The 12,017-nt window shown below is 45.0% G+C and overlaps 1 protein-coding gene across 8 annotated transcripts in view; it reads right to left on the bottom strand.

The window, feature by feature from the left end:
- Positions 1 to 12,017, bottom strand: part of SEC14L1 (SEC14 like lipid binding 1) — a 63,510-nt gene that overhangs the window by 25,838 nt on the left and 25,655 nt on the right. For all 8 annotated transcript variants that reach the window (XR_013445227.1, XR_013445226.1, XR_013445228.1 and 5 more), the window contains 3 exons: positions 2,976 to 3,125; positions 2,726 to 2,857; positions 621 to 749 (listed from right to left, as the gene is read on the bottom strand). Coding sequence is in view for 2 of the 8 variants with exons in the window: in XM_078066156.1 (XP_077922282.1) it covers positions 621 to 749; positions 2,726 to 2,857; positions 2,976 to 3,125 (411 nt within the window). In the remaining 6 variants the exon portion in view is untranslated. The remainder of the gene's footprint in view (positions 1 to 620; positions 750 to 2,725; positions 2,858 to 2,975; positions 3,126 to 12,017) is intronic.

The following is a 12,017-nucleotide window of genomic DNA, read 5'->3' as shown; positions in this document are numbered from 1 at the left end:
TTCAGCTCAGGTCATGATGTCAGGGTTGTGAGATCGAGCCCCACATCAGGCTTCGCACTCAGCAGGGAGTCTGCTTGAGATTCTCCTTCTCCCTCTGCGTCTTCCCACTGCGCTCATGCACTCTCTCTCTCCCCCCACCTCCCTCCCTCTCAAATAAATCTTTAAAAAAAAAAATGAGAAGGAAAGTTTTTCCATGGAAGGTAAACCTAATAATCCAAGGCCTGGGGATCCCCAAGAGATCCCCGGCAAGCACCTCCTCATGCAGCACCTCCTGCCCACAGACCGAGGTGGCAGCTGGGGGTGCTGTAAGCCAGCTGCTCCCGCCTCACCCCCCCACCCCCCAACCCCAATCTTCCAGTGATTCTAAGCAGAGGACGTCATGGCCTGTGGCTACATGCTCCTCCTTACCTCCACCAGCCACCAGCATCATCTGAACCCGCATCCAACCCTACACCTCCCTGGAACACAGGCTTGGGGAAAAGCCAAAGTATTTCCTTGTCTTGAAATGGCTGGGCTCCCTGACTAGCCCATTTCCAGCCTCCTGAAAACATTGCCAGCACCTCGGAGCACCTCAGAGGCTCCTGCCTCCCCGTTTCCATAAAATCCCAAGCTGGACTCACTTTTTTAATGTTGCTGGTATATTGTTTCATTGCAATTTTTTCCACTGTACTTTCAAAACCAAAGAAAGATTTAATATCTAAACTTGCAGACTGTTCAAAACAAGTCCAATCTTCATTTTCAGGGTGAACCTGTAGATAAATGAGAAGTCATTCCCATTAACTATGCTGATAACTGACAAGGTCATTTGCTCATCAAGTGGTAACCAAAAGAAAACATTTTATTTGACTAATAATATTATCATGAAAGCACCAGATGGAAAAATTACACAGAGAGGTTTAAAATCATGAAAAGACCTAAATCATATTTCTAAAATAGTCTAAAAAAAAAAATTCTAAAAATGACTGTGAAAAGGAGAGCTTCATTTTCATTCTTGGTTCATTTGTTCATCACATTTATTGAGCAGTGTTCTCCATCATAAACAAAACGAAGATCCCTGCCTCATGAAGCTTACAGTCTGAAGGGGGAGAATGGCAATTAGCCATAAACATAAGAGGTAAGAAATTCTGTCGTTGTTGGAAGACAAGTGCCAAGGGAGAAAGGAACGGTGGAACAGGTTAAAAGGACCAGGGTTGGGGGCGGGGGCGTGGCGGGGAGGAAGTAGAATTAAATAGGGTGTTCAAACTGGCTTCATCCAGAAGGGCAGAAATGAGCACAGACTGAAGGAGGTGAGGGCGGGAGTCAAGCAGAGATGCGGGGGCGGGCAGAGGGTGCACTTGGAGCAAAGGTCCTTAGGGGAAGCACGCCTACGTGACCAGGAACAGCAAGATGGTGCGTAGGCTTGTGCACAAGGAAGGCAGGACAGCAGATGTGTGATTAAGAGAAAATGCAAGGCCTTGTAAGCCACTGGAAGGCCTCTGGGCTCCTTCTCTGAGTGAAATGCAGTAACACTGTAGAAAGTATGACATGATCTGATATACTTTAAAAGGATCATTTTGGATTCAGCACTGAGGATATGTTGTAGGAAGGTAAGGGAGAAGCAGAGAGACCCTATTAGATTCTTCTAATAATCTGGTAACAAGTTATTGAAGATGGTGTGGCAGATAAAAGCACTCAGCCTGATCTTAGAGGTATGCATTACAGGTATGCCCCCTCCCTTCCCAAAGTCTGCATTCCACCACTTTGCTTTTACAAAAGATCTACATTTGTACTGGTTTTGATAACCAAAAGAAATCCAAAGAGGATTTCCGCTTTTAGGAAAAAGGGCAAAAAGCGAAAATAGCATTCACCATTTGTTTTGCAAAAGCTGTTACAGAGGCGGCTCGTACCCCAAGCCCAGCCCTGAGAGTGCCACCAAGCCCCCTGCCAGAGAGCCACACTCAGCATCTCAGCATCAGGACTCCAGAGCCTAGAACTGTGTCTGTGAGCACCTGGGCTTTATCTGCATTTATTTTGTACATCTGTTAGCAAGATGTGTCCTAAGGTCTCAGAAAAGCTTAAAGAGGTTATTTTTTGAGTCTAGGAATGCTAAAAAATTTTTTCCATATAAATTCATGGTAATTTGCTGTTTCGCTTTGCCCCATTTCGGCTTACAAAAGAGTTCACAGAAACACTCTACTTTCAGAGAGTGGAGGAAAACTGTATCTCGAGTCCGTCCATATATACTTCTAAAGTGTTAGAGTGGCGCCAGAGATGAGGGGGCATATAAAGTAACATTTAAAGACAAATCAAGGGGCGCCTGGGTGGCTCAGTCGTTAAGCAACTGCCTTCAGCTCGGGTCATGGTCCCAGGGTCCTGGGATCGAGCCCCACATCGGGCTCCCTGCTCAGCGGGAAGCCTGCTTCTCCCTCTCCCTCTGCCCCTGCTTGTGTTCCCTCTCACACTGTTTCTCTCTCTCAAATAAATAAAATCTTTAAAAAGTAATAATAAATAAATAAAGACAAATCAAGACATCACTAGGCCCCCTGAACTGCTACGACAACGTAACCCATTCTGAGGTAAACCACGCCTGCCACCTCGCGGATCCCAATGAGAAATGAGTGACCGTATGTGCTGAAGAGCTGCCCTCTGAGACAAGGCAGTGGACTGTGTAAAGCGGTGCCCGAGCAACTCCCCACAGCACATGGCAGCCCGCACTCGCGTCCTTCCCCAGATGCCGGGTACTCACGGTGTAGCAGCAGTGCTCATTGATGATGACCCGATTAGAAAAGGTTTCATTGTGAGCCTCAATGTGCAAAGTACGTTCTCGAGAATTCAGTGAGTTTTTCTGGACAAAATAAACATAATCAACTCCTGCAATCTTTAGAAAACAAAATAAAGAGAAAAAGGGCTTGTTAATAATACCAAATGCAACAGAAGCTGTGAACATAAGTTCATCTAGTTTGGGGCTGGCCTTTCTAAGGTGTCCCCGCAAGTACCTTTTTCAGCAGTCTTGGTGCGTCTATGTCCAGCTTACAGCGCCTTTCTATAACGTGAATAGCCCCGTCTTCACTCTTGAACTCATTCACAGTGTCACTGTCCACAAACATTGGAATCAAAGGACATGTAGGAAACCTCCTTTCATAGGCCTACGAAAAAATTTTTTTAAAAAAGTAATTGAACAAAGATGCAATCTGACAGTTTGTCATTGATAGTCTCCCTGGAAAAAAAGCATCTCTTAACACATGTCAACATGTTACATCAGAGTCATCTTTCTCTTTACATCATAAGCTTTCATTAAAAAAGGAAAAGACAGGGCGCCTGGGTGGCTCAGTTGGTTAAGCGACTGCCTTCGGCTCAGGTCATGATCCTGGAGTCCCTGGATCGAGTCCCGCATCGGGCTCCCTGCTCGGCGAGGAGCCTGCTTCTCCCTCTAACCCTCCCCCCTCTCATGTACTCTCTCTCTCTCTCATTCTCGCTCTCTCAAATAAATAAATAAATCTTTAAAAAAAAAAAAAAAAAAAAAAAAGGAAAAGACATTCTATGTTCATGGATTGGAAGACTCAACGCAGTAAGGTGTCAACTCTTCCCATACGGATATAGAGGCTTAACATAATTCCTACAAAATCCCAGCAAGGCTTATTTTTTTTATGCTACAGGCAAGATTATTTTAAAATTGATATGGAAAGGCAGAAGAACAGAAATAGCTACAACAATTTTGAAAAAGAAGACTAAACTGGGAGGAATCACTCTACATGGTATGGTATTATCGCGGACTACACACCTACAGTAATCCAGGCTATTGGTACTGACAGAGGGACAAAGAGATCAATGGACAGATTAGAGAGCCATAAATTGACCCACACAAATATGCCCAACTGATTTTTGACAAAGGTGCGATAGCAATTCAATGGAAGAAGTATAGCCTTTTTTCCAACAAATATTACTGGAGAAATTGCACACCGACAGGCAAAAAAAAAATGGACCTCGACCTGAACCACACACCTTATATAAAAATTAACTCAAAATGGATCAAGGACTTAACCATTTTTTTTTTTTTATTTGAGAGAGAGAGAATGAGAAAGAGAGCACATGAGAGGGGGGGAGGGTCTGAGGGAGAAGCAGACTCCCTGCCGAGCAGGGAGCCCGATGCGGGACTCGATCCCGGGACTCCAGGATCATGACCTGAGCCGAAGGCAGTCGCTTAACCAACTGAGCCACCCAGGCGCCCAAGGACTTAACCATTTTTGTAACCTTCTTGAAATGACACCACTATAGGGGCACCTGGGGGGCTCAGTCAGTTGAGCGTCCAGCTCTTGGTTTCAGTTCAGGTCATGATCTCAGGGTCATGGGGTTGAGCCCTGTGTTGGGTTCCACACTCAGCACAGAGTCTGCTTGAGATTCTCTCTCTCTCTCTCTCAATCTCTCTCTCCCCTGCCCCTACCCCCCAAAATAAATGAATAAACTCTTAAAAAAAAAAAAGAAATGACACCACTATAGAAATGCAGAACAGATTCGTGGTTGCTGTGCGGTAAGGGCAGGGGGTGTGGGTGTGACTGAACAGGGTAACAAAGAAGGATACTTGGAAAATGTTCTGTATCTTCACTGTGTCAACATCAATATCCTGGTTCCGACGATGTTACCACAGTTTCCCAAAATGCTACCTATTGGGGGAAAATGGTTAAAGAGCACATGGCCTCTCTCCATATTATTCCTTATGAATAAAGTATTATTAATAAATCATGAATCTTCAATAATCTCAAAATAAAAAACTAAATTAAAAATAGAAAGTTTCACTTGCTATATATAATTCATCCAAACTTTTATTTTTATTTATTTATTTTTTTTTAAAGATTTTATTTATTTATTTGAGAGAGAGAGAATGAGAGACAGAGAGCATGAGAGGGGTTAGGGTCAGAGGGAGAAGCAGACCCCCTGCCGAGCAGGGAGCCCGATGCGGGACTCGATCCAGGGACTCCAGGATCATGACCTGAGCCGAAGGCAGTCGCTCAACCAACTGAGCCACCCAGGCGCCCTCATCCAAACTTTTAGAACATGCACTCAGGCACCTGAGTTTGCTGTGTGGTGTGTGGTGGTCCTTGAAGACAACTTTGCTGAAGACCTTGCTACATTCACACTAAAACCTAAGCTACCTAGCAGCTCACAGGGGTGCATGAGCAGGAAACCACAGGACTCGGGATGACAAGTCCTGGGTTGTAAGAAGGAGCATAAAAAAGAAGCCCAGAGCTGGGCTCACCACTTCACTGAAGTGATGCTCCTAATAAAGTGACAGACATCACTCCTCCGTCAGGTTGTCCTAAAATGGTGGGGGGGGGGGGGGCTGACTTCCCACCTTAATCACAACCAAGCACAGATTTAAGAAGAAATGTATGGTGTTAAAAAGATGAATGAAAATCTGAAAGCAACATAGACTGCTCTGATTTTACCTCTAACAAGGAGCGAGTGGTTTTGGGGCACCACCATACTAAAAACACCACCTTTCACAGAGAAGTTTCCTGACGTTCCCCGTGAACAGGCGTGAAGTCTGCACAGAAGTAATACTCCGATCACAAGAGCTGCACTGAAAACCCACTACAGCACCAGAGCCACCTATTAATCCCTCCACCTGGTTTTCACCAATCCCGCTCCAAGTGATGCTCAATTCTCTGTTACATATCTCATCTCCTCTCCATAACATCGTAGGGTTACACCAATCTGAACACTTTGGGCTGTGCTCCTGCCATCTACATGTTTACAGGATCCCACGCTAGGGAATGCTGGAGGGAGGGGAAATGAAGCAGACAGTTCAGGAAAGGGAGTCAGGGTGATATGAAAGCATACTAAGAATACGTAAGGTATAAAGGCTTGAGGAGAAAGAGAACACCCTCAGCTTTGGAGAGTTGGTGGTTTGGGAAGTCTTCATGGAAGAGGAAGCACTGACATGGCCTCAAAGTGTGGGAAGGTCTGTCTGTCGTCAGCAAGGAGGGGAGAGATTTCCAGGAAAGAGAACCCAAGAACGCGGCCTAAGGGAACAGGCACCCGAAGCTGGCAGAGGGGAGGGAACGGGACTGTGATAAGGCGGGTCTCCACTGAGCACCAACCACATGGCCACGCCCTGTGGGCACAGTGCTGGCCGCCCTGGAGCTGACCTCCTCCACAGCGGATGGAGAAGGAGGGAACTCTACCATGTGACCAGAGTCGCCTTTTCAGAAAATTAATGACAGTCTTGCACAGGGCATCTGGAAAGGAGGCAAAATTTACATGGCCACCAGTTATATCTGCTTTTTAAAATGTTTTTACTTTGGGGGACGCCTGGGTGGCTCAGTCGGTTAAGCATCTGCCTTCGGCTCAGGTCATGATCCCAGGGTCCTGGGATCGAGTCCCGCATCGGGCTCCCTGCTCCGCGGGGAGCCTGCTTCTCCCTCTGCCTCTGTCTCTCTCTCTCTCTGTCTCTCATGAATAAATAAATAAAATCTTTAAAAAAAATAAAAATTAAAAAAATTAAAAAAATAAAATGTTTTTACTTTGGGAGTCAAAAACATATTCTTCATATTTATCTACTCCCCTCCTCCACTCAAATATATTCTGAATCCCATTACTGCTACAATCTTGATAAATCACACAATATTTGTCTCTTAATGCATTTTAAATAAATAACATTTAAGAAGTTTATCCAATTGCTCAGACAATACCACAGATAAGTCTCAAGGAGGCCCTAAAATTTGTATTAAGCACTACACACATGAACAATTCTAGAAAAAAATTTGCTATCATTTGTTCTACAGATACTGAAAACCATCTAAACTGACTTCTAAATTGTAACACATTAAAAAAAAAAAAAAAAAAAAACCAAAAAACCCAAACCTGGCTTTGTACATTCCAGCACTATGACATACCAAAAAACTGAGAACACTAGGGCTTCAAACAAAACAATTCTTTTTAGGTTACATAAAGGGTAAAGCAAGTACTCACCAAGAAAAAACGTAAGCTAGGGTCTCTCCTATTGAAGGACCTATTAGATCATTTTCAACATACCCACAACATCTTTTAAACCCTTGAAATAGAGTGGTCAGCACAGGGCATTTCCCACACAGCCCAGCCTTTAATTCAAAACACAGTACAAACTTTCCGTCCCCTGTAAAGTCATCCAACCAGGTAGTCACCTGTGCGCACTCACTTGTACCTCGGCCAGGTGGCATTTCAAGTACCCAGGCTAGGAAGCATCTACCTTCCTCCCTCCACGGGCTGGTCTGCATCCGTCACCCTGCCCCAGACGCGTTACTTAGCCACAGCGCAGACACCAAGTCCCATTTTTCTTCACATTGCCTAAAACAATGTCACTGTTCAATAAACATTCTTTGAATTATGGAATAAAACCTTACTAAATAAACCAGTGAATCCAGCTTTTTGTTTCCTGTGCTCATTTACCTGGGCCAATCTTTCAGAGATATATAAGGTTAATGAATTCTACATTCTGTTAGCACAGAAAATCCTAAATTTCTAGAGGGTTGTGGAAAAGGAAGACTGCAGAAAGCTTTAGTCTCTGAAACTGCTTACAGATACCAGACCCCAGAGAGCCACAGGAAGAGCCTAGAAGCAATGACATATCAGCAGTCACGAGAAACTTGGCGTCTAGAACCTGGTTTCTAAATACCACTCCCCACCACAAAGGAATGCGTGCACTGTGAAGAAGTGGCTGATTACAGTCTGAAGGAAGGAAAGGTCAAGGTGAATCTAAAGTACTATCAGAAATCGAGGATGTGCTCAGTGACTGATGGGGACATGTCAAAAGGACACAGAGACCGGCCTGAAGGGGTTCCCCTCCCCAACTTTGGGGTCATTTGAGTACCAGAAAGAGAAAAGATAGTAAAGCTTTATAAGCCATAGAGTGATACTCAAGAAAAATGGGCAGGGGAGGAAATCTTACAGGAAAATGTCACCTAATAACCACAAGAGCGAACGACACAATTAGAGAATCCCAGTAGTGCAAGCACTAATCCTCAGTCACGGGTTCAGACAAGGACCACAGGGCTCTGCTGAGGGGGGCTGCGGGATGAGGTATCACAGTCTCACACTGTCATCCTGCAGCTTACCATCACAAGGGGACAGAGGTGCCTTTACGTTGGAAAGATCTAGTAGATATCACCTGGACCGAACAATTCAACTCAGGACCAACAACGGGACAGCCTGACAAGCTGATGGGACACAATGGAAGCACACACAGCTCACGCAGTCCTCACGACAAAATGGTGAGCCTGGAGCTCATCATGAGGAAACAATCAGATAGGTCCAAGTTACAGAACATTGTACAAAACCACCAGCCTGGACTCTTAAAAATAAGTGAAAAATGCTAGTGTCTTGAAAGATGAACAGAAAAAGCAGAGACCAATCAGAATAAAGGCAATTAAAGAGACAGGACCATCAAATGCACTGGCTCTTTGATCAGAAGAATAATAGCTATACAGAATATTTAAGGAAATGTGACCATGCATCACACATTAAATAATACCATTCTGTCAGTGTTAAATTTCTCGGGTGTGATAATGATGACCGTTAAGTAGAATTTCTCTTCTTAGGCAATACATGCGTTAGTATTTAGGGCAAAAGTGTTAAGATATACACAGCTTACTTTCAAATGGTTCTGCAAAATATATACCGTGTGTATGTGTGTGTGAGTGTATATGTAAGAAAGAAAGCAAATGTGCTAATTTATCTAAGTGGAAATGTATACAGGTATTCACTATACTTCCTCATTTTTTTATTATTTTTAAAATATTTTATTTATTTATTTGAGAGAGAGAGAGAGAGCAAGTGAGCACAAGCAGGGGGGAAGAGGGAAAAGCAAGCTCCCCACCAAGCAGGAAGGCCGATGTGGGGCTCGATCCCAGGACCCTGAGATCGTGACCTGAGCCGAAGGCAGACGCTCAACCGACTGAGCCACCCAGGCACCCCACTTCCTCAATTTTTTTTAAAAATTGAAATTTCTCAAAAGAAAAAGTTGGGGAAAATACTAATAGGAGAAGGTAACTTTGGGGGGGAGGGCCATACGGAAACTAGCAGCGCTTTTGCACATAACTGACTGAATATGACGCTGTCCTATTTCATACCTGAAAATGTACAAACCTGAGGTTGGCCCCGGCCTCAGCCCAAGGTGAAAGGCCGGGTGTGCAGTCCACCAGGGACTTGTGCCTCTGTACAGGGGCCCCCTACCCAGTCCTGCCACCATAGCTCTGAGGAGATGCAGGTCCAGAGAGCTCCAGCTTCTGGTTGTTCAAGAGAAAACAGCAATCTGAATTTCTATGTGAAGCTTCCCTATTTTTAAAACCTCGTTTGGGACAATGAGCCCACATAAGCAGACCTGCGAGTCTTCTCTCTGCACAAAGAAGTCTCTCCAGGAGAACTGAGCAAGAACCCAGGCTAAAGCTCACATCAGGTTCAAATCACCGCCTCAGGAGAGCTGCAGGAACTTCCAAATGTCTTCTTTTTTGTGACTATCTGCAGTATTATCAAGTCACTTCCTAATCACACTCAGAATTTATCAAACACAAAAATCAAGAAAGGCTGAACAAAATTAACTCTTCCAGAAGGAACTTCTCCAGAGAGAGAGAAATGTTCTTCAATGTCTCTTAAAAGGAAAAGTTGCTCTCGCAAGAGAAATAACTATTATAATCATTTGTTCACTCTTTTTGTTTAACAGAGCAATTGTTTCAATAATAAAAACAAAACCAGGGCCTGATACATTTGCCCCGGGAGGAAAGCTGCCTTCTGGGTAACTTAGCTTCCTCCTACCTTCCTACACCCACTCTTCCTCTTTCAAACGGGATTTCTGAGACTGTAATTTGGGAGCCTGGCAACAGTACTTTCAGTTTTTAACCAATCTTGGAATGCAATTTTGAGACGTTAGAAGCTTGTACTGTGCTAAAGAAAACCATACTTTAGTGAAGACATTTCAACTTGAGAATTAATGAGCTTACCAGTGCATTCTGCCAGGAAAACCCATTTAAAAGAAATTCCATTTAAACAATCTACCTTTAAATTGAACTATGTTCATACACAATTTAGCCAATGAACTAAGCCAGCTGCTTTCTGTGTAACAACTTGGATATTCTATGGCACTGGACATGACATCAAACTCAGACATAGATCTGGTTTTACCACAGAAAGAATCCGTAAGTGAAAAAACCAAACATGGCTTAAGTGTGTCTCAGAAGTCGCCGGTGCTCAAGGAAGCAAACATAAAACCTATCAAGACAATACAGCAACCTGACCAAAGTCCCTCAGAGTCAGGATTCCATAATTCATAGACTATCAAAGCGACAGGGACTTACAGAGGGCCTACCATCTAAGGCATTATGTTAAGATCCCAAAGAACACAACAGTGGAGGACACAGGGATGGGGCTTTTTTAGAGGCAAGACATGAAAACATACACTGTGTACAACAATAGAAAAGAAGACAGGGAGGAGGTGACAAGCATCAGGGAACTCTATTTATTGGGGCTAAAACTGCTTGAGAGAGTCAGAGGGAAAGGGCTTCAGGTTGGGTGGTGAAAGGCTTTACCCAGAAGTGCATCTGCGGAAGGGAACATTCCTGGTGGGAGGAACCAGAGCGAAACCAAAAGGGAGCAAAGCACAGATGAACCCTAGGGCAGCCTTTCAGACCTGTTTACACAACGGCAGTTTCTCAAAGCTGGCCCAAGCACAGGAGGTTGCTCCATGAAGAGCTTCAAACACCTGGTCTGCTGCTGAAACTCGAAAGTATGTAAACAGCTCAGCCAACTGTAGATATGAAAAGTGTCAAACCACCCAGGGAACCTCGGGGCCCTGACACTGCATTTACTCACAAGTCAGTCCTTTGTGGGCTCCTGAATTCCACCTCCAATATTACTTCTATTTAGTCCGCTACTAAAGGGGTTCCAAGTTACAGGCTACCTGTAAATGCATGTGTCATACTTATCAAGATATTTATAAACTTAAATTTTTGAAAATGTGAGCCCTTTTAAAGAAAAGCTATAATCCTGTTAGTTATGTTATACTTCATTCATCCAAATACTTAATGACAACCCTATGAGATGAGCGATTTTCAAAGGAGCGCCAGAGCACGAGCACGAGCAAATGCACGAGGGTAGCACGGTGCGCACAACCATGGCAGGAGCGCTGCATTTACAGCCCAGTCCTTGTCCTCATCACCGTCTTCAGAGAGACCCACGTGTCAAGCCACGGCAGACTGGAACACCCACCGGGAAGCTCAAACAGGAACATCCAACGGCTCTACTAAAGCTAGAAAGAGATCTGTAAAAATCTCATCGATCCCAAGCCGTATCCCTCTGAGATTAAACACATTTGAAGTTTAAATTATGAATTTCATCTCAGAAAACCTCAAATCCCATGGTTCTGATCACACATTCTTTCCAGGTACTATTTAGTATGGAGAAGGCGTGACTTCAGCCTCCGGTGCTGTGAGCGCTAAGGACAAGGAGGGCAGGGTGATGGATGCCGCAGTGATCCGGTGGAAGAGCTTGGATTCTCTCCTGGGGCCTCCCCGTTAGAGTACGAGTGCGCTGCGGAGGACACCGCTACGGTGGAAGAACAGACGGCAGACGCGCCGACGTGCTCCCAACTGCAAACACTGGAGACCGTCTTCACCAGGAGCACCTTCTTTTCGCCATGCCTCTCTCCAACACCCACCCTCACGGCCACCACGCCGTGACGGAAACCGGCCTCGCTTACCGTGGTGACGCAGGTGCCACTCGGCGCTCCAGAGAGGGAGGGCGCGCACATGAGCGTCACCGCTGCCCGCACTCACACGTCCACTCCTGGGCTCCGAGTTCCCAACAGGAAATAGTTTAGTGAAAGGACAAAAAATCCTCAGAATTTCTTCTAAAATCCACATATTTTCAGTTAGAGAACAGCACACACACGCAGGCCATGGCGCCGCTGGGCATGCCGGGCCGCCACCGTGGAGGGGTCACTGCACACAGTGGCCATCTGTGTCCCCTGCCCTCAGCCCACTTTCACTGGCCTTCAGACGACTGCCGGCACA

This window comes from Halichoerus grypus, chromosome 2, assembly GCF_964656455.1.
Source record: "Halichoerus grypus chromosome 2, mHalGry1.hap1.1, whole genome shotgun sequence".
Lineage (NCBI taxonomy): Eukaryota > Metazoa > Chordata > Mammalia > Carnivora > Phocidae > Halichoerus > Halichoerus grypus.
Note: the sequence above shows the minus strand (reverse complement) of the source record. Positions and strands in the feature narration are given on the sequence as shown.